Raw genomic sequence first — 22,810 nt, 5'->3', positions numbered from 1 at the left:
CAGGACTGGCACCCATAAGTAGTACACCCTGAGTAGCACATTCCTATGGGGAGCAATTTAATACACTACATCCAGCCCCGCTTAGCCTGCTGATGGTCTGGAGTTCTCAAAATATGTTCTCTCACCCCTTATCAAAAATTACACTACAATTAGCTTAAAAACTTGAAAACTTAAAAACTTTGTTTGTATATTACAGTAATCATTAAAAAATGTATAATGTTAATACTACATTAACTACAATACTACACCAGAGGTTTGATGAAACAAAGTAGTTGTACTTATCTGCCTGTGCTTAATTTGTGTTTTTGATGATTTACCTTCTAAAAAAATCTCACGTCTCGCACCCCCAGAAAGGGCATCTCGCACCGTCAGAGGGTGTGTGCACTCCAGGTTAAGAATCACTGCACTAAACTGGTAAGATCTGCATTTTAATTTAATTTTAAATGAAGCTTATTAAACATTTTTAAAACCTTGTTTACTATACAACAATAGTTTAGTTACATACTATAGACTTATAGAGAGAGACCGTCTAAAAATGTTAAAATATATTACTGGCACGCGAAACCTTAAATTAGAGTGAATAAATGAAGACTTGGCACACCACTTCTGAAACGTTGCCAACCCCTGCGTTAGACTGACGTCACACTTGGTAAGGCAACTCCCATCTTTTCATGTATTTATACCTGCTCCTGTATCTTCCACTCCATGCATCCGATGAAGTGGGTTCTAGCCCACGAAAGCTTATGCCCAAATAAATTTGTTAGTCTCTAAGGTGCCACAAGGATTCCTTGCTGTTTTTTCTGATACAGACTAACATGGCTACCACTCTGAAAGCTGTTACATGTAGGGCATCCGCTCCCTACCCCTCCCACAACTCCTTGGGCTGTACTGGTAGACTGTTGTTCTGCAGACCCACCCGGAAATACAGAGGCCTGTTAAGAGAAGGCTGGTAACCACAGGTTGGGATTTAGCTGGCTGCTGCTCAGACAAGCTGCTATCCGTGTAGTGGCTGCCCCAGGCAGAGCTGTGGTCCTGAGTCTGATACAGTCCAGTCTTTCCTCCCAGCTGGCTGCTCTACCAGCACCCAGAGACAGGGCTGAACTGTCCCCCTCTCCCCCACCAGAGCCTGCCCAGTTTCAGTGTGGAGTACTGGGGAGGGGAAGAGTACTTTTCCCAGGGAGAATCACACTCACGGACAGAGGCAGGAAATGTTTGAGGGAGCTCTTGTTAAAACTTCAGCAGCATGTCTATCTTCTAGGTTTTGGGGCACTGAAGAAACAAAGACTAAATCAAAGAACATTAGCTAGGTTGCCACCTGTGCACTGAAGGCAACAGTCCTGGGGGAAACCACAGTAACCATATAGTGAAAGACTGTTTTGTAATGCATATTAGTTATGTGCTGTGGGCCATAAATTTCAATGGGTGCTGTTTTTTTCAAACTGGACAAGTGGCACAAGGAACTGGCCCTGTAGAGTTCTTACAAAGGTAGCAGGTACTGACTCTGTAAAAGCCTGTGCATGCCCTTCGTCAGCAAAGCCAGAGGGGGTGACCTGCAAGTGGGATTTAGGAAGCAGGGTTTCTGTCAAGTCCCTCATCCAGTTTCTCTCTTTTGAGAGAAACAGATGGACTCTGACTGTCCTGCTGCAGACACAATGGGGAGCTTGCAGACACCTGGTAACTAACAGCCTGGTTAGTGAAATGGAGAAACAGAGATTTGATATCCAGAAGACTGTTCTATTTCTGTTGTAAAGTGTTGGAGCTACACTCAGTGCCCAGCACAACAGGCCCCACTCTCACCTAGCCCCTAGGCTCTGCTGTAAGAAACATCATAAATAAAATAAAAACTCAGAGACTACTTGATTCCATTCATATTATAGGAAGGGAGTGCCGCAAATAACACTGCATTGTACAACCAATCTTGCTAAGCTGTCATAGAAGTCTCTGAGCCTGGATACAAACTCTTCCTACCCACCCTGATCATGGTGGAAACGAAATTAAAACATAAAGACCAAAGACTGTTGTTTGCTCATTAGAAACAGGGTGGTTGTCCCAGTCCAGCAGGGGAGTAACTGGCACGGCCGCCTTTACGCTACCCAGAGGTGCGGCAGCGGAGTGGTTAAGGCGCCCAGCTGCTAGCCTGAAGGGTATGGCTGGCGTCTCGCTCAGCCTCACAGGCAAAGGCCCCCTCGGCGTCAGGCTACAAAGCAGGTGGTGGCCAAGGCCTGGGGTTAGGGCAGCGGAGACTGCGCGCCCCGGAGCCTGCCTCCAGCCGGACCCCTCGGGTGCCTGGGCTCTCAGCGGGAAGGGGCCTGGGTTCTCCCCCTTCCAGAGGGGGAGGGGCTAGGCGCTGGACGCCTGGGTTCTTTTTTCCCCCAGGCCCCTCCCCCCCAGACAAACATGCCCTTTGACCTCCCCAGGGAAGCCGGCCAGCCCAGAGGGGGTAAGAGGAGTCCGCGCAGGCGCACTTCCCCGCGAACGAGCCCCTCCCCGCGCCCCGAAGGCGGGGCCAGCAGCCCACCCCCAAGGGTTGAAATCCCAGCGGCCTATTGGGTCGGATAGTTATCAGTCAAGCAGCAGCGAAGCCCTATTGGCTAAAAATGTGACGTGCCCAGCTTGAGTCTGTTCCTCAGGCGGGGGGGGGGGAGGGGGAGAGACGCAGTTTTCCCGCCGGCTGGACCCCTCGGCACGGCTGCTGGGCTAGCGGCGTTTCTCCTCGCCCCCGCCCCGCCCCGCCCCGCCCCGCGCACGCGCAGGAGACCGCCTCTTTGGCTCGCGCGGGGGAGGAGATGCCGAATGCGCGGTCTTCCTGTGGCGCGCGCGCAGTCGACGCACGGTAGCTCTGCGGGGAGGCGCCTGGCGCGCATGCGCCGGATCGCGGCCCTGCTGCGGGTGCTCGCGCTAGGTCCCGATTCCTCCCCCGGCCGGCGGCGCTTCCGCAGTGCGGGCCCCGGCCCCGGCCCCATGCCGCAGCCTCCCGCGGGAGTGCGGCCCCGGTGTCTCAGGCGGGCTCCCTAGGAGACTGGCACCGCGCGGCCCCGGGCTGCTGTTGCCTCCCACGGCCTCGGACACATCCGGGTGCGCGGGCAGCGCGTTAGTCTGGTGCGGCGAGGGGGTCGGGAGAACCAGTTTCCTTCTGGCACCTCCCCATAGCACCGTGCGGTGGGCAAAATTCAGAGCTGGGTGCAGCACGTCTGGATTCAGTGGGGCTAAACTTTCATACAGCAGGTCTCCTTGTGGCTCTCTATGTATGAGACCCAGAGTTGCCCGCTTTTGCTGAAAATCATGCATGCTTTACAAGTAAAGGCTAAGCTCACTAGTTAGTTATTAGAAAAGGAGTACTTGTGGCACCTTAGAGACTAACAAATTTATTAGAGCATAAGCTTTCGTGAGCTACAGCTCACTTCATCGGATGCATTACATCCTAATGCATCCGATGAAGTGAGCTGTAGCTCACGAAAGCTTATGCTCTAATAAATTTGTTAGTCTCTAAGGTGCCACAAGTACTCCTTTTCTTTTTGCGAATACAGACTAAGACGGCTGCTACTCTGAAACCTGTAGTTAGTTATTAGTAACAGTTTTTGAAGGGCTATTTAACATAATTATTCAGGGTTTAAACCAGTATCTGTTAGAGATTAGGATGTGACCTAGTGCGTGGGGGGCAGATTATCACACATCTGCCTAGGGCATGGTTCTTGATCTTTCCTTGGAAGCATTTGGTGCTGGCAGCTGTGAAGAGAGCGGACATTGGATTGAATAGACCACAAGTCTGATCCTGTCTGGCAATTCCTGTGTTCCATCCTTAATCAGTCTTAGATTAGGGTTCTGTATCAGCAGCGATTCTCTGAAATACAAAGGAATGCTAGAAATAGTATTGCACCTTTCACCCCCAGTAATTATTAATATAGTCTCTAGCATTCACCGGTTATTGGTACTACAGCAGAATATTTAATTCAATGCTGTCATATATATCATGTACACTGTTCCCTCTAAACTGTGTGCATGGGTGCGCGCGCACAGATCCTAAACCCTGCGCACATGGCAAAACACTGTGCACACAAAAATTTGCACAGAAGCACAACAATTTGCACAGAAGACATTTTTTGCCCACACGGCCTGTCAAAAAATAGAGCGAACATTGATCATGTATGCAGTAGTGGCATGCACCTTAGAAAATAAACCTAACAGCATAATCCCGAGGTCCTATATTTCTGTTAACTGGAATCACAGTAGCAAGATCACATGGTTACCTTGGCGGTGTGGGTATCTTATCCATTTAAGTGCTGAGTTATCACAGAAGAAGTGTCTTATGATGGAAAGACTTGAATGAAGATAGGGTAATAGGCTGATTACTTCTGGATATACAGCAATTTAAGAACAAAAGAATGGCCACACTAGGTAAGACCAAAGGTCCATCTAGCCCAGTGTCCTCCCTTCTGACAGCAGCCAATGCCAGATGCCTCAGAGGAAATGAACAGAACCGGGAATCATCAAGTGATCCATCCCCTGTTGCCCATTCCCACCTTCTGGCAAACAGAGACTAGGGACACCATCCCTGCCTATGCTGGCTAATAGCCATTGATGGACCTATCCTCCATGAACTTATCTAGTTCTTTTTTGAACCGTTATAGTCTTGGTCTTCAAAACATCCTCTGGCAAGGAGTTCCACTGGTTGACAGTGCGTTGTGTGAAAATATACTTCCTTTTGTTTGTTTTAAACCTGCTGCCTATTAATTTAATGTGGTGACCCTTAGTTCTAGTGTTATGAGAGATTTCAGAGTAGCAGCCGTGTTAGTCTGTATTCGCAAAAAGAAAAGGAGTACTTGTGGCACCTTAGAGACTAACAAATTTATTAGAGCATAAGCTTTCGTGAGCTACAGCTCACGAAAGCTTATGCTCTAATAAATTTGTTAGTCTCTAAGGTGCCACAAGTACTCCTTTTCTTGTTATGAGAGAGTAAATAACACTTCCTTATTTACTTTCTCCTTATTTATTAGTCCTTACAGCATATATTGTACCATAAGGCAGGGCATTGTGCTGTACTGACAGAACAGTATAAGGAAATCATAATACTTGGCATGTGGCCCAAAGGTTCTGAGTTGTTCCCTCCTCAGCTGAACCTCAGGGCTACTGGTATCTTTCCTCAGCTCCAGAGGACCTTGACAATCTTGGCAGATGAGCCCAGATATAGCTTTATGCAAATGAGATAGGACCAGAATTCCTTCCTCTGCACAGCACCTGCAGGTGGCTCCAGACCTCCTAGATCAGAAAGCTCTGCCTCGCAAGAGTCTGTCCAGACTCAAAAATGGATGCAAAAAATAAAAAATTTAATATACCAAAAAAAACAAACAAAACCAAAGCCTCTTACTTTCAGTCTATCACAGGGGTGGGCAAACTTTTTGGCCCCATGGCCACATCTGGGAATAGAAAATGTACGGCGGGCCATGAATGCTCACAAAATTGGGGTTGGGGTATGGACTCCGGGGTGCGGCCAGAAATGAGTTCAGGGTGGAGGAGGGGTTTACGGACTGGAGCAGATGAGTGGGGTGCGGGGTGTGTGTGTGTGTGAGGGTTCTGTGGTGGAGCTGGGGATGAGGATTTTGGGGTGTAGGAGGGTGTTCCGGGTTGGGATTGAGGGGTTCAGAGGGTGGGAGGGGGATCAGGGCAGGGGGTTGGGGTATGGGGAGAGGGTCAGGGGTGCAGGCTTTGGGCAGTGCTTACCTCAAGCGGCTCCCAAAAGCAGCAGCATGTTCCTCATCCGGCTCCTATATAGAGGTGCGGCCAGGCGGCTCTGCACACTGCCCCTTCTGCAGCCCATTGAAGCGCGTAGGAGCCGGAGGGGGGCCATGCCTCTGCTTCCAGGAGCAGCGTGGAGCGGCCCCCGACCCTGCTTCCCGGCTGGAGCGCTAGAGGGCGGCCAGGCTGCGGCTTCCAGGAGCCGTGTGGAGCGGCCCCTGACCCTTCTGGAGTGCCGCAGCAAGGCAAGCCCAAAACCCCGCTCCGCCGTGGGAGCTCAAGGGCTGGCTTAAAACGACTGGCAGGCCGCCATATGCGGCCTGTGGGCTGTAGTTTGCCCATCCCTGGTCTATAAGCTGAAACTTGCGTTACTATATTGGGGTGGCAGGTTCCACCCTCTTTTGTTAGAGCCCCTCCCCAGCCAGCTTTTGGATGGTTTGGAGCATGTTGCGCCCCCTCCTTGTCTCTCTCCTCAAGACAGTTTCTATTCTTGAGTCAGCTTCACTACCTGCTTTCACCATCAGCATTTTCTCTCCCATCTTACAATTTTTTACATGATTCCTGATTGTGAGGCGCATAAATCCATTATGAGTGTAGCTCACGAAAGTTTATGCTCAAATACATTTGTTAGTCTCTAAGGTGCCACAAGTCCTCCTTTTCTTTTTGCTATCTAGTTTCCTTGCTCCTTAAACCTATTAGCATCCAGGCTGTGTCTACATTCTGGATTTCCAAAAGTTTCCCCACTATTATGGGCTCGCCTGTGCTAACGCCACTGTAGGCTGGCCACCATGACCGTCAGCATTAGACATGGTAGCAAAAAATATCCAGGGGTAGCGCTGAGCCTAGCACTAGCTTTGGGGCGGTGACTGTCTGTTTGTTCTGATTGTACAGCACCTAGCGCAATGGAGTCTAGTCCATGGCGGGGTGCTGAGCGCGACAGCGACAGGGATGCTTTGTCATAATCATAAATAATAATAGCACCGCGGACAACTACAGTGGGAAGGCGGAGCCGTGACGAGCCCGGCAAGGCCAAGCTGCCCCACCACTTCCACCTGCTCCCGCCTCCGCCTGCCATTTCCCTGACCCAAGCCGTCCTCTGAGGCTCTGCTCGCCCCCCCCGCCCCCGCCCCCGCCCCCCCCCACGCGGCGGAGTAGAAGGCAAACCCCCGCCGCGAGCCCGGGGGCCGCCGCTCAGCTCAGCGCGCATGCGCGCGGAGGCCTACGGGAGGCGCTGGGGCCGCGCAGGCGCGCTCCCGCGCGGTGGTGCGGCGCGCTCCCGCAGGCGGCGCGCGGCGCTGGGAGCGAGGCCGAGCCGGGCGGAGGCGGCGGCTGCGGAGGAGACGGGGCAGAAAATGGCGGACAGGTTCTCCCGCTTCAACGAGGACAGGGACTTCCAGGTAACGCCCGGCCGCATCGCCCCTGGCCCCGCTCCCGCCGGGGCGTCCTAGGACGGAAGGTGGCGATCGCGGGGGGGTTAGAGCCTGTTCCTGGCTTGGGCTCCGCGACTCTGTGTCCCCCCCCGGCCGAGCCCAACGGGGGGGGGCTCCGCGACTCTGTGTCCCCCCCCCGGCCGAGCCCAACGGGGGGGGGGGCTCCGCGACTCTGTGTCCCCCCCCCCCGGCCGAGCCCAACGGGGGGGGGGGCTCCGCGACTCTGTGTCCCCCCCCCGGCCGAGCCCAACGGGGGGGGGCTCCGCGACTCTGTGTCCCCCCCGCCGGCCGAGCCCAACGGGGGGGGGGGCTCCGCGACTCTGTGTCCCCCCCGCCGGCCGAGCCCAACGGGGGGGGGGGCTCCGCGACTCTGTGTCCCCCCCGCCGGCCGAGCCCAACGGGGGGGGGGGGCTCCGCGACTCTGTGTCCCCCCCCGCCGGCCGAGCCCAACGGGGGGGGGGGGCTCCGCGACTCTGTGTCCCCCCCGCCGGCCGAGCCCAACGGGGGGGGGGCTCCGCGACTCTGTGTCCCCCCCGCCGGCCGAGCCCAACGGGGGGGGGGCTCCGCGACTCTGTGTCCCCCCCGCCGGCCGAGCCCAACGGGGGGGGGGCTCCGCGACTCTGTGTCCCCCCCGCCGGCCGAGCCCAACGGGGGGGGGCTCCGCGACTCTGTGTCCCCCCCCGGCCGAGCCCAACGGGGGGGGCCCTGCTGGCCTCTGCTTCTTACCCCCCGAGCACCTCTGCACCCTTCTGGCCCCCTTCCCTCTCCCAAGCCCAGTGTGGAGGTTGGGGGCTCTTCGGCCGCTGCAGCTTTTCCCCCTCTGGAGCCCAGCGTGGGGGAGAAGTCCCCTCCTTTTCTGCAGAGAATCTAATGGGGGGAGGGGAGACATGCACTGGTCTCTTTCCGCTTCTCCCTACAGAGTGTGAGGGGTTCGCTGGCCTCAGGGGTGTGTGTGGTTGGGGGGGGTCCACACTTCTCCCTTGCGTCCTCAGACTCATGGAGTTCGCTAGTCTGTACACTCTTCCTTGGCTCATTCTGGACTCTTTAGTATGTAGGTATCACCAGCCTCTGCTCCCCCCATCCCTTCCCTCTCTGGCCATGATATTGGAAGATGGGGATCATTGTCCACTGAAGTGGTTTGCGAGCTCCTGGTCATCTTTCCAAATCCTGGTTTTCGGTGGGAAGAGACATTCCACCTGTCCAGCCAGTGATTGTATCAGGATGTAGCCTGTGCCTGCAGCAGGGGCACTAGCTGCCTGGAGAGAGGGTCAGTGTTGATGTGGGGTAGGGAGGGGGTTAGAAATGGTGCTTCAGAAATGTTACCTAATCTGTGTTTTTAATTATTTACTTGATGCTTTGTTTTTCTTTTTAAAAAGAAAAGCAGTACTTGTGGCACCTTAGAGACTAACAGATTTATTAGAGCATAAGCTTTCGTGAGCTACAGCTCACTTCATCGGATGCATTTGGTGGAACCCCTCTGTTTTTTCCACCAAATGCATCCGATGAAGTGAGCTGTAGCTCACGAAAGCTTATGCTCTAATAAATTTGTTAGTCTCTAAGGTGCCACAAGTACTCCTTTTCTTTTTGCAAATACATATTAAAACAGCTGCTACTCTGAAACCTGTCACTTTGGCTTTTTAGTACTTGATTTTTGTATTGGTTTAAATGTTTGCTGCTGGAGTGTCATGGTAGTGAGATGCTCTATTAATAAAAAGAAAAGGAGTACTTGTGGCACCTTAGAAACTAACAAATTTATTAGTAAATAAATTTACTATTACTATTAATAAAATCATGTAATCTGAGGACCAACATTGAAATTTCCAGAGGGAAACTATCACTGGGTATGCTTGTCTGTTGATTGAAATTTCTGGAATGGGGTAAATAATTTAGTTTGTTTTTCTTGGAAATGTTAAGCATTCATGTACAAAACACTGTATATTAGTTGATATCTTTCTGAAATGAGCCTTAAAATCTGTCAACACTTGTTCTTTCAAATATCTTACTGTTGAGCAATGTCACTGGAAAATATTGAATAAGACTAAATAGAGTTTGCCTGTTCCTTGCATAAAATGAAACCCCTGAATCTCAAAGAAACTACTGCATTACTGCTGCATATCCTGGCAACAGTAATTTGGGTCAGGGGATGAATATTGGCGCACTTTTTTTTTTTCCCCCATCAGACTGCAGGTCCTTTTTTTTTTTTTTTTTTTTTTTTTTTTTTTTTTAAGAGTAGTATGAAAATAGCTGTGTTCAGGCAACCAGATTAAGAGGGATTTGGGATCTTTAAGTAACTGGGGCAGTAAATGGAAAATGCAGTTCAGCATAGATAACTGTTAAATAAGTCTGACAGTGGTAGAGCAAAAGCAAGTATTCACAGGAACATTTATGCAGCATATGGAGCATGAAAACAATGGTTGAAAATCCTTGCAGTCGTGAGCCTTCTATAAAAAGGATACTAGAAAATTGACAGAGAATTCAGCTCAAAATAAAATTACTGTGCTTTGTGCCCTAATGTAGAATATGGTCGTTCACTTTTGATTTCTCTTTCATTGGGTGGGGTGGAGATCTTTTTGTAAAGAAGGTGTAACCTGGGATTATTATAATTTTTAATATTATACTTGAGTATAAGAGGGGTGAGCTGTTTCTCATCCTAGACGGTGGCAAGGTGACCTTATAATTTGACTTCTTTCATTAAGGGGGTTTAATAAAGTGGAACAAGACTTCAGAAATGTAACTTTGCAGGTGGAAGGAACTTAAACTATGAATGGATACAATTTAAATATTAGGAAATTAAAATGATTGAGGAATTAAGATAGAATTTTAAACTAATATAGCAAATACATACTGAAACAATTTAAAGGTTGGTAAACATCCTAGTGAAAAGAAGACCTAAACATTGACAGTGAAGTTATTCAGAAATTCATTCGTCTTAGTTTCTTCTTCAAAAACAACAGATTAGTATGTGTTTAAACTGGCTTTCTTCTTTGATCATTTTGATTCTATTATTCATGATGAATGCTACAGCAGATCAGGATCTCTAATGAGAGGCTGTTCAGTTTCCGGACTGGGTTACCTAACGTTCTCCTCTGCTTCTCAACTCGTTTCCTGCTTTCTTACAGAATGGTATTTACACTTCTATTTGGGGAAAGCAAAAAGAAACCTTCACTGTTTCTCCAGCTGTCTTCAGCATGTGCTAAGGTCCCTAACCTATGGGGAAAGAGCATTCTTTATTCTTGTATAAAAAGTAATTGATTCATTCATTCCGTAAAATTAACATTTGCTGCCATGTGTTAAACTGAATTTTTTAATACTGTTTGAAAGTAAATGAATATGTATTTTAAAAAGACATTGGCATTATAGTTTTGGAGGAAATAATAATTGGTATTCCCTAGCTGAAGCATAATGAAAGATTCTAGCTTATAATAAAACATATAATAATTATTCAGGGTGAATGACCATTAGAGAGCATATATTGATTAGCTTTTACGTATGAGGTCATCTTTATGTTGATTTAAGGTTCTTGAAATGATGTTTTGCACTTATATAATAATGCCTTTCATCCAAGAAGCCTAAAGCCTGTTTAGATTTGTGTGGGTTTTGATTTGTTTATAGTTAATGCATTAAGATTATGCATTTAAAAACAACAAGGAAATACAACAGTAATTCAGTCATCCTATGTATCTGTATATAATTGTATGTTTTACTACATAAAACATGTTAAACTATGTGTTTAGAAACAATAAGAATGGAAAATAAAATGTGCAAACTTAGTTGACTTGACTTTGCTGTGTTGGATTGTCAGCTCTTGCATTTTCTGACTTTTTGTGAATTTTAACCGTGCGCTTTAAATGCTCCACTGAGTTTTTTTTGCATAATTTCCTTGTTTTCTTTCTCAATTTAAAAATTAAAAATACTTGATATTTAAACAATCCAATTAGACTTTCAAGTTCCTTTCTGGGGGGGATGGGTGGGGTGGATTTCAATCTTTGGTTGGAGGCAGATTTCTATTTATCTTTTGAAAACCGTGTAGATCATGAAAAATATTGCAGAATTCAGCCAAAATATTGTTCAGACCCTAAAATCATGGGTTCCACAATTTTTTCTGTGCTTGCAGTTTTCTTGCTTTCCTGTTAAGGAATGATTTTTGACTTCAGTGAGACAGTTTCCTTCATGAAATTTGTCTCAGCAAGTCCTGTTACTGCTTCATTTCCCTGTTCTTGTCATGCTGTGAAAATGTGTAGTAATGTCAAAAAGGAGGCAGATCTCCATTAACCGTCTGTTAGAATCAGCTGATCGTGCTCAGAAATCATTATTCACAAACAATTATTATTTTCCTACAAAACTAAGAAAAGACACTAGTCCTTAGTGAGGACTACATCTATGCCAAGTTTCTAGTTTTTGCTGCAGCCCTGTTTAAAAAATAAAGGGAGGTTAGCGTTATTGTTACAGTGTGGTAGGACTACTTTTCCTAGCCTCTCCCAAAAATTGCAAATTGATGAAGGAATTTTCTCTCATGCCTTTAAAACTTTCCGTTGGAGGTGGTGGGTTGTATCGGTTGACTTTGGGAAGAGACCTAGCATGGAATAATTCCGCTCTCAGTTAGAGGTTACAGAAAACTGAGAATATTAAAGAGGACGGCTATAAAGAAAATTATATTCATGGGGGGAAAAATGAGGTGAAGTGTGTTGGCCAAGGTCACACTGAATTGGTGGGAGAGTGGGGAATGTTGCCCAGGAATCCTAATTCCTAGTAGTTTGTTCTAATCGCATCCTTCCTTAAGAATGTTTCATATTAAGACATTTTAGTCTTGTTTACAAGTTTCTCAGTTGCACTCATCTTTAGCTTTCAAGATAACTGCATCTTATGAAAGCACGTTTCTACATTTTTTTTTTTTTCTGAACTCTGATTAGGGTCACTCCAGGTATAAGTTTGGGGTGTAGTAAACTCAGTAGAAGAGGAAGCAATTCAATATTTTGAACCTTTTAATTGCAAAATATACTGTGAAAAGTTACCTTGTAGTTGAGTAGATGTAAAAACATGCACCGGTCTGCACTTTCTTTTTGATTCTAAGGTCATTACTGAATATTGCTTATCAAAAATTAGGAAAGTAACTTCTTTCCCTGATTGCTTTAGTGTAGTAGCTAAATTAATTTGTTCTAAATATTCTCTTTAGAAGCCTACCTACACTGCTGTTTCCAATTGCTATTTAAAAAGTCTTTCTTTCACAGAGGTGTGCAGCAACAAGAACAGATTAGTTTCAGGATCTATGCATCTTTGTAGTGTACAAGTGGGTCTTAGTTAAAAACCTACAGTTTATTTTGTTGAGCACTGCATTGCCTGGCAATTTAGAAAGCAGATACCTGGATTTTTGCTGGGTGCCTTTGTGTGGACTGCTCTCCAACCAATTTATGTTAAACAAATATTTGAGACTTGGGGCCAGATTCTCTACTAAAGTTAGCAGGTGCAACACTATAGTTTATCAGCTAATACTCGCTGTCAGTTTGGCCGCTTGTCGCTACTACTCCTGTGGTGCCATAGTTGAGCTTGATAAAGGCAAGACCTTGCTCCAAAGATCAAACAATCTAAAATAGACATTGAACAACATGAGAGATGATAAAAGTGAGAGGGGGGTCATGGAGGAGGCCCTGAGACTTCGCTGTGAGCAGCTTATTTGGGATCTTGGTGATAGTCTTAAAATGGAGCAGGCAGAAGCCACACTGCAGAACATATTGAAAAGAGTTGGGAGAGGAAGTGGAGGCAGTAGGAGTATGTAAGAGGGGATGGGTGAAGAACACTTAATGGTTGGACGAGGACAAGAGGGATACTCTGGAGTTAGTAAGGAGGCCAAAGGAAGATGGGTGTGTGGAAAGGAGCAGTATAGGAATATTCTCTGTAAATGGTATCAGGTGTGGTTTTTTTTTTTTTTTTTTTTTTTTTTTTTTCTTGGAAAGCAATTGGAGAGACTCTCCAGTTGGCATGGAAGTGGGGCATTAGATCGACAATATGGGGTTGGGGGTCAATGAAGGATGGGTAGGCATAAGTCAAGAGAACTGCTTAGCATTTCACAGTTGATAAAGGAACAAATGTAGAGGAAATCTGCATGGTCCTGCTTTCTTTGTAGATGCTCTGCAGAGGAAATGGATTACAGAGGAGGGTTGGAATTGGAGATTTGTTAGATGCACAGAGTGAAAGAGAAGCAAAATTGTTGACTGAGGGTGGAAATCGTAGCTAAACGTTGGAGGGAGGTCAGTTCAGGATGGACTGGGCTGAGAGCAGGAGAGTAATAGGAGATATTAATAGACTGGAAGTTGTGGAAAGATAGCTTAATAGGGGGTGTGAAGAAGCAGGGTTGCTGAGAGAGATGGGTGCCAACTCAGAAATTGATAATCAGAGGGACTATGGTGGTGCTCTATGAAGATGTGGTTGAGTGACTGAAGTGATAGCTGCAGGAGTGGGCTGAGAGCTGATTAGCATGGAAGAAGTTTCCTGGAGGGAAGGAAAAAAGATGACAGCTGGTGTCAGGAAGAAAGAGCCAAGCATCAGTTGGAGGAATGATTGTGGAATGAGAGAAGGGAGGAGGCATTGAGAGCTGCAGGAAAATAGGGCCTGAAATAGCTCCTGCATCCTACAGGGCAGGGGAATGAGAAGAGTAGCTAGGGAAGCTGTCAAGGGGACTGAAGGAATGGAAAATACAGATTATACATTTTAATGGCTTTATTGGAAATAGGGCAGAAATTCCAGAGAGAGCAGCAAATAGGTTGCGGGGAGGGAGGACAACAGCATAGGCACGGTCTGGGATTCAGACTAAGAATGGAGCCAGTGAGGTGAGTGTGTTAGCAGAGAGGAATCTGAGAGGTTTATCTATGTAATGTAATGTAAATAATTCCAACGTGGCTGTATATTGATTACAAAAACGAGTAGTCTGGTGGCACCGTAAAGACTAACAGATTTATTTGGTTTCAGAGTAGCAGCCGTGTTAGTCTGTATTCGCAAAAAAGAAAAGGAGTACTTGTGGCACCTTAGAGACTAACTAAATAAATTTTTTAGTCTCTAAGATGCCACAAGTACTCCTTTTCTTTTTTGAGATTTATTTGGGTATAAGCTTTTGTGGGTAAAAAAAACCCCACTACTTCGGGTGCATGGAGTGAAAATTACAGATACAGACATAGATATACTGATACATGAAGAGAGGGGAGTTACATTACAAGGGGAGAACTAGTGTTGACAAGGCCAATTCAGTCAGGGTGGATGTAGTCCACTCCCAATAATTGATGAGGAGGTGTCAATACCAAGACAGGGAAAATTGCTTTTGTAGTGAGCCAGCCACTCCCAGTCCATATTCAAGCCAAATTAATGGTGTTAAGTTTGCAAATGAATTGTAGCTCTGCAGTTTCTCTTTGAAGTCTGGTTTTGTTTTTTTTTTGTTTGTTTTTTTGAAGGATGGCTACTCTTAAATCTGTTGTTGAATGTCCAGGGAGATTAGTGTTCTTCTACTTGGTTTTGTATGTTACCATTCCTGATGTCTGATTTGTGTCCATTTATTCTTTTATGTAGAGACGGTTTGGTGAATGTACATGGCAGAGGGGCATTGCTGGCACATGATGGCATATATCACATTAGAAGATGTGCAGGTGAATGAGCCCGTGATGGTGTGGCTGATGTTGGGTCCTCTGATGGTGTTGCTAGAGTAGATAAGGTGACAGAGTAGGCCCAAACAAAGGGGTTTGTTACAGGGATTAGTTCCTGGGTTAGTGTTTCTGTAGTGTGGTGTGTAGTTGCTGGTGAGTATTTGCTTCAGGTTGGGGGGCTGTCTGTAAGCGAGGACTGGCCTGCCTCCCAAGGTCTGTGAGAGTGAGGGATCGTTTTCCAGGATAGATTGTAGATCGTTGATGATGATCTGGAGAGGTTTTAGCTGGGGGCTGTACATAATGGCCAGTAGCGTTCTGTTGTTTTCCTTGTTGGGCCTGTCGTGTAGTACGTGACTTCTGGGTACCGGTCTTGCTCTGTCAATCTGTTTCCGAATGCTTGATAAAGATCTTGTAGGTGTTTGTCTCTGTCTGAGGGATTGGAGCAAATGTGGTTGTATCTTAGGGCTTGGCTGTAGAAAATGGGTGGTGTGATGTGTCCTGGATGGAAGCTGGAGGCGTGTAGGTAAGTATAGCGGTAAGTAGGTTTCTGGTATAGGGTGATGGTTATGAGACTATCACTTATTTGCACTGTAGTGTCCAGGAAGTGGATCGTGTGGACTGGTCCAGTCTGAGATTGATGGTGTGGTGGAAATTGTTGAAATCCAGGTGGAATTCTTCAAGGGCCTCCTTCCTGTGGGTCCATATGATGAAGATGTCATCAGTGTAGCGCAAGCAGAGGAGGGGTGTTAGGAGATGAGAGCTGAGGAAGCGTTGTTCCAAGTCAGCATAAAAATGTTCATATACTGTGGGGTCATGTGGGTACCCACAGGAGTGCTGCTGACTTGAAGGTATAAGTTGTCCCCAAAGCTGAAATGGTTGTGGGTGAGAAAGTCACAAAGCTCATCCAACCAGATGTGCCGTGGCCTCATAAGGGATACTGTTCCTGACAGCTTGTAGTCCATCCTCGTGTGGAATATTGGTGTAAAGAGCTTCTACATCAATGGTTGCCAGGATAGTGTTTTCAGGAAGATCACCAATTCATTGTAGTTTCCTCAGGAAGTCGGTGGTGTCTCGAAGATAGCTAGGAGAGCTCCTAGCTTAGGGTCTGAGGAGATGGATGAGTCATTACACAAAGTAAAACTATTTCCCCATGGTATTTCTCCCTCCCACCCCACCCCCCATTGTTCCTCTGATATTCTTGTTAACTGCTGGAATTAGCCTACCTTGCTTGTCACCATGAAAGGTTTTCCTCCTTTTCCCCCCCCTGCTGCTGGTGATGGCTTATCTTAAGTGATCACTCTCCTTACAGTGTGTATGATAAACCCATTGTTTCATGTTCTCTGTGTGTGTATATAAATCTCTCCTCTGTTTTTTCCACCAAATGCATCCGATGAAGTGAGCTGTAGCTCACGAAAGCTTATGCTCTAATAAATTTGTTAGTCTCTAAGGTGCCACAAGTACTCCTTTTCTTTTTGCGAATACAGACTAACGCGGCTGCTACTCTGAAACCGTTCTGAGAGACTTTAAATAGCCAGATAATCCTGGTGTAAGTGTGCCCAATGCCTGAGATGATGCAACATCCAGGATTTCCAGGTTTATGGATCTTGGGTAGCAGAATACCCCTGGTTGGGGCTCTAGGGGTGTGTCTGTATAGATTTGTTCGTGTTGTTTGACTCCTGCATTTCTAAACAAAATATTTCATAGTATATCATTTGTGTTTTGTAAAGTAGCCTGGAAATCTGTGCAAAAGGTGCAGATCCACTATGAGAAATACAACCGTGTAATGTGTTGTGTGCCAGAGCCCTGCTCACAAAAAACAGGAAACGAAACTGAGGGGATGGAGATTAAGGATAATGGAGGCAAAATGTTACTAATTTCAGAAACAGGGAGATGGAGCTCCAAGTTAAGTGACTTGGCCAAGGAGACACGGTCAATCTGTGGAAGATCTGAGAATAATGTTTAGGAATCCCAGTTCCCTTACTTTTATCCCTTAGACCAAATTTCCTCCCGAAAGATGGCTACAAAGGGAATGGAATGGGAAGAGACCTTGGTTCCCAGCTCAGAGTGGAGATGGTGTGGGAGTGGAAAAAGAGGATACCTCTTAAATTGTGCAATAAAGCCACTGTAAGAGTGTCAGTAAAGCAGGCTTCCCAAAACTAGGTGATGCGGAGGAAATGGTAAAAAGGATTCCCTTCCTCTCAGGGTGAAGCCCTTCGTTGCCAGTGACAGTCTCTCCCACTGCCTTTTACAGGGGATGGAAATTGTCCAGTTTGGAGTGGGGGTTACCCATGTATGGGTACCCCCAGGTGGTGCAGCCTCCATCCTCCACACCTCAACCCTTCAAATGCTACGTCTTGGCACCTCTCAAGTGAAACATGTTTAAGCATGCTACTTCCTTGACCAGTGCAGCTAGGGCTTGCAAGTATGAATGTACAGTATGCATATTAGTTACAGATTTGTACGGGAACATGTTATGGCATTTACATGCTAGAATGGGCTACCAAATGGCAAAGAAGCCTTAATAGATCACTTTTCCCCCATAACGGTTGTTCTCAAACTGGGGGTCGTGACCCCTCAGGTGGTTGTTACATGGGGATTGTGAGCTGTCAGCTCTGTGGAGCTGACAGCCCCTAGCCACCATTAAATTAACCCCCCCTATTTTTAAGGGGGGGTCACACTCAAAGGCTTGCTGTCTGAAAGAGGTCACCAATACAAAAAGTTTGAAAACCACTGCCCTATAAGCTAAGAACATTTTGTGTAAAGTAGATTTGCTTTTTTTCTTCTTCTCCAAGGGTATTTATTTTAGCCTGGGCCATTAACCAGTTGGGTTCTGTGGTTGTAGCAGAAAATCACAGTAAGATGTGCCTCTGCTGTTTGGAATCACTTGCCCAGTTTAACACTGAATTTTTAATTTCCCAAAATCCATGAAAAGAAAAGGAGTACTTGTGACACCTTAGAGACTAACAACTTTATTTGAGCATAAGCTTTCGTGAGCTACAGCTCACTTCACTGGATGCATTTAGTGGAAAATACAGTGGGGAGATTTATATACACACACAGAGAACATGAAACAATGGGTTTTATCATACACACTGTAAGGAGAGTGATCACTTAAGATGACCAGCAGGAAGGGAAAGAACCCATGGTTGTCTTAGCTGACTGGGCTTCCACAAAGTGGAAATAAACCTGCAAACCATTGTATTTTGCAGTAACTATGCAGTTGTAGCTGTTGATTATGCTAACTTGTAGTACCTGAAAAGGATTTCATGACTGACAGCCATGTGAATACCCAACCCTGTTGCAGTAATTATATATCTGAAAAACAATTACTTGTACTTTTATTTGTATGTCACTCCAGTAGAAGATGGTACAGGGATTTAATTAATGGCTGTGAATCACTCTTTGAATGAAAGATACTATATACGTCCCAATACACTAGTAAGAGTTGTGGTTGCATATCACCAGAAATTACTCCACATTGGAGCTTTAAATATGCACAGATTTTCAGTGAATTCCATTTTCCTGTGTTATCCTCCTTTTCGCTCCCCAATGAAGCACAGGAATTGCAGGTTGTGTCATCCTATGTGCTCCTTTACAATAATTTCCTTTGCCCACAGGTATTGCCCTTACATCACTAGCCAGATAGACTGTCTCCTTGCTTCTTCAAAGGAGGTAATCGCATGCCCTAGAACAATGGTTCTCTCAAACTTATTTGATTGCTTCCCCCAGTACATACACCACCACCAAGCTCTGAAAGCAGAGCGAAAAGCAGCAGCTCCTAGGTGGGTGATAGATAGATCATCAAAATCTCTTTTCATGGCAGACTTAGCGACCGATTGCCACCTTTACTTATACGTTGCTACTGCCACCCTGGGGGGGAGGAGAGCCTGACCCAGGTGGCCTCCTGGTGAGGGAATTGGTGGGGGGTATTAAACAGTCAGGAAACTTGGAACTGCAACTGTTTCTCATCCCATTATGTGGGGGAGATGATGGGAAAATTCCCATGTACAGGAATATGGACTATAGTCCACTTTCTAAAAGGCCAAAGCAAACCGCTTAAACAGGTGTACTTGCATTTCAATTTTGCAAGGTAGCACCAAATTAGAAATTCACCATGAAGATGGTTTATAGAGCATGAAGTGTGAATCTGATCAAAAAGCTTGATTACTTTTTTTAACCATTCTCTCTTCTCATTCTTCTTGGAAATTCCTTTTGCGTGAGGTTGGACTAAAACAATTTTAAAATTAATAGTTCTTCTAGTACTTTTCATCTTCTCAGGGCTTTACAAGCAACAATCCTAACACTATCCATGTGAGAGATACTATCAGAGCTTGAAAATCTTACAAGACGCCTGCTATTCAGAAGGGCGGGGTGGGGTGTGCAGTGCAGAGGAACATGAGGGGGTTTAGTGGGAGGTAGGTAAATCATTCCCCTGAGAAGCCCAGCATGCAGACTCCACCTGTGCGTGTTGGGAAGGTTGTGTTGCGGGCTTCCTAAAGATTGTTGCCCCAGGACCCTTTGGGTGGGGGGGAAGAAACATCTTTTTTTGTGTCTTGGCTAGTATATAACTCGGGATAACTCATCACCATCTTTTCTTCTTTCCTCTTCCAAGACTTTTCTTCCTTTTTCCCCTTTAACCTCTCTTCTCCCCTTCACTTACCCTCACTTAGGCATGGTCTGTGTGAGAAAGTTGCAGTGGTTTATCTAAAGGTGTAATTTTAAACCAATGTATACACCTTTGCAGACACTTTTGTTTCAGTTTGAGTGATGGTTTTGTTTAAACTAATTCCTAATCAATTTAAGCTACACCAAAATAATCCTTTTTTTAAAGTAAAATAAATGTCCGGACAGTCTTTTGCATCAGTTTAAATAAATAGGTTTAAAATCGTATGCTTAGTTAAACCACTGCAACTTTTCTATGTAGATAAGCCCTAAGTCATGCAGATATCCCCCCCTTTCTCAGTCTCTCTGATATTCCTTTCCCTGGGAGCTGCCAGGCTTCGGAATCATCTACTGCACTGACTCTGCTTGTGAGTAGAGACTATGTATTCAAAAAAGATGAGGCAATCTAGCATAGAAGTCAGAGTAGCAGCCATGTTAGTCTGTATTCGCAAAAAGAAAAGGAGGACTTGTGGCACCTTAGAGACTAACACATTTATTTGAGCATAAGCTTTCATGAGCTACAGCTCACTTCATCAGATGCATAGGAGTGTCTCCTCTAACCCCAGTTTTGACCAGACCAATGCTGCCGCTTCTTGGTAACGGTTGTTGGCTGTGTTGAAGAGCTAAAGACCAGCTTGCAGTCCAGGGTAGTTTGCTTTAATTCAACAAGCAGGAAACCTTGATTTAAATAATTGGTTTTAATCTTAGAGAGACAAGGTGGATGAAGTAGTATCTTTTATTGGATCAACTTCTGTTGATGAGAAAGACGAGCTTTTGAGCCAAACAGAGCTACTCTTCAGGTCTGGAAAAAGTACTGTGTCACAGCAAAATGCAAGGTGGAACAGTCTGTCTCTCTCACCAACAGAAGTTGGTCAAATGAAAGAGATTACCTCACCCACCTTGTGTCTCTAATATTCTGGGACCAACACGACTACATCTACACTGCGTACAATTTTAATCTTGTCACATTTATACTTTTTTTAGTTATTTTCCTAAAGAAAAGTGAATTCTCATTGTTTGGAAACATTAAAACATGTTGATTTGCAAATACATGTAGATTTTACACTAAATTTGGTACATTTTGCAAACCGGGAAGATGCACTAATTCTGTACACACTTATTTAAGCCATTATATAGCTTAATGCATGTACTTTTATTCAGATTTTTAAATTATACAGTTTGTTAGAAAATGGTGAATGCACGTTTATTTACTAGATTAATTTTGTACTTGCTGATGTCGGATGCATTTGGATGGAAATTATAATTCAATTAAAAATGCACAAACAGCATTTTTAAAATTATTAGTTAAATAAAACTACTGTATGTGCTGAATGCATACTGAAAAAAGAGTTTTAAATGCAAAACATGCTTTGATAAACAACAGATCTATTAAACAAAGGAAACACTAAGTTGATTTGGTTTGGTCAACTTGTTCCTTGTGATTTTAGAACTAGTAGATCTCATCCTCACCTCATTTTTATTTGTAGATTAAAAGAGGAAAATGAGCATTCTTGCTCTTTCAACTCCCAATCAGCATTTCATTGAACTAGCTGAATCTACTGAAATTAATTTAATTTGAAGTAGGTTTATTTTGAAAAAAAATATATTCAATTTAAATAAAATCAGGTTTAATTTAAAAAAAAAAGTTTAAAAATACTTTTAAAACCTTTTAAAGAAGACAATTTTTATCCACCATGCTGCACACACCAGTTGCAAATACTACTCTAGAGGGCGTTTTGTGCCTAAAAATTCTGTGCCAAAAAAATAAAACTTCTGTGTACAATATTTTAAAATTCTACAAATTTTGTGTCAAATAAATTTGGAGGCTCCAGCATGGCATTGAGGAGCACAGGCCACTTGCTGCACAGAAGTGGGAGATTACTGTACAGCTCCATCCCCGGGACCCGGACTCAGCGGTGAGGCTGACACAGTGCAAGGACTGGGCCTGCCCCAGAAACACCCCAGGGTCCTGCGCCTCAATGGTCCATCAGGTGTGGGCAAGCAGGCTCAGTAAGGCAGGATCCAAGTGTGGAGGGCCTTAGTGTGGGGGAATCCAGGTGTAGGTTGAAAGGGTTCTGTGTGGGACAATCTGGGTGTGGGTGGCTCAGTTGGGGATCTGGGTGCAGAGGCGATCTGATGCACAGGGGCTTGTTGGGGGGGGTTCTGGGTGCAATGGTAATGGGACTCTGCAGGGGGGTCCAGGTGAAGGTGGTTGGGGCTCAGCAGGGGGAGGTGGTCTGGTTGTGGGAGGTATAGAGCTCGGTATGGGGGGTCTGGGTGGGGGGCTCAGTCGTGGGGTCCAGATCCTGGGGGAGTGGGGCTCAAAGTGGTGGGGATCCAGATGCAACTGGTTGGGGTTCAGTGGGGTGGGGATCTGGATATGGGTGGCTTATCGGGGTGGTCCAGGTGCAACTGGTTGGGGCTTATCGGGGGGGATTCTGAGTGCAGGGTGGTGAGGCTCAGCAAGAGGGTTTGGGTATGAGGGGTTCTGGATGTATGGGGGTTGGGTGAAAGGGGGAGCAGCAACCTGTACAGGGATCCCTCTCCCTGCAGCTGAGGAGCGGTGGGTGCAGGAAGTGGTGGTGGGGGGTGGGGTGGTTGTAGAGTTTCCCTTAGCCAGGGTAGAAATTGGGAGGTGGGTCTGATGCTTGGCCTCGGATGCTGTGCAGGGGTGGCGTGAGTCTCGTCCTCCCCAGTCCAGTCCCACTTCCTGCCCAACAGTGATTTACCTCTCTGCCGGCTGCCCTGGGCACTTAAAGCCTACTGTTGGGTTGAGTCGCATGACCGCTCTTGTGACTTCCTTTTGCTTCTCCATCAGAAAGTTATTTTTCTGCAGGGAATCAAAGAAATCTGCAGGGGACATAAATTCTGCACATGCGCAGTGGCGCAGAATTTCCCCAGGAGTAAAATACTCTCTTACAATTGGCAAGTGAAGGGAGGATATTTGTCAAGATATGGCATTATCACCATTTTACACTAAGGTAGTTGAGGCATAGAGAGGCAATAAATTTGCTCAAGGTCCTGGCTTCCTTGCTTAGACCCCACTGTATTTCTCAACTACTCTGTAAGTTTCTTTTTTTTTTTTTTTTTTTCATCGGGGCTGTTTTGTACCTGAATGTTTGTAGTAATGCATTTTTCTAGCTTAAGGGTCTCAACTTGTTTCAAGATATGACTCTGTTTTGATGGTGCTGATTTTTCTTTGTGCTTAATGACTTAAATATCAATTCATTTCCTGTCAGTCATTTTTTTACTTCAGGTTGTTTTGTAATTTCAACAGTGTCATCTTAAATAGGTAATTACAAGGTGCTCCTAAAAAAAAAAAAAAAAGGGGGGGGGGCATTTTAAATTCATACTGAA

General features: G+C 45.7%; 1 protein-coding gene across 5 annotated transcripts in view; it reads left to right on the top strand.

Annotated features, from left to right (window-relative positions):
- The first annotated feature begins 6,913 nt into the window (after window positions 1–6,913).
- GPATCH8 (G-patch domain containing 8) overlaps window positions 6,914–22,810 on the top strand; it is a 97,268-nt gene continuing 81,371 nt past the window's right edge. For 3 of the 5 annotated variants that reach the window (XM_038385333.2, XM_043503346.1, XM_038385334.2), the window contains exon 1: window positions 7,077–7,130. Coding sequence is in view for 2 of the 5 variants with exons in the window: in XM_038385332.2 (XP_038241260.2) it covers window positions 6,939–7,130 (192 nt within the window). In the remaining 3 variants the exon portion in view is untranslated. Of the gene's footprint in view, window positions 7,131–22,810 lie in introns of all 5 variants that reach the window. The other 2 variants (XM_038385332.2, XM_038385331.2) reach the window with 2 other exon arrangements.

Source organism: Dermochelys coriacea, chromosome 27, assembly GCF_009764565.3.
Source record: "Dermochelys coriacea isolate rDerCor1 chromosome 27, rDerCor1.pri.v4, whole genome shotgun sequence".
NCBI classification, from domain to species: domain Eukaryota; kingdom Metazoa; phylum Chordata; order Testudines; family Dermochelyidae; genus Dermochelys; species Dermochelys coriacea.
The sequence above is the reverse complement of the archived record's forward strand: the minus strand, read 5'-3'. Positions and strand labels throughout refer to the sequence as shown.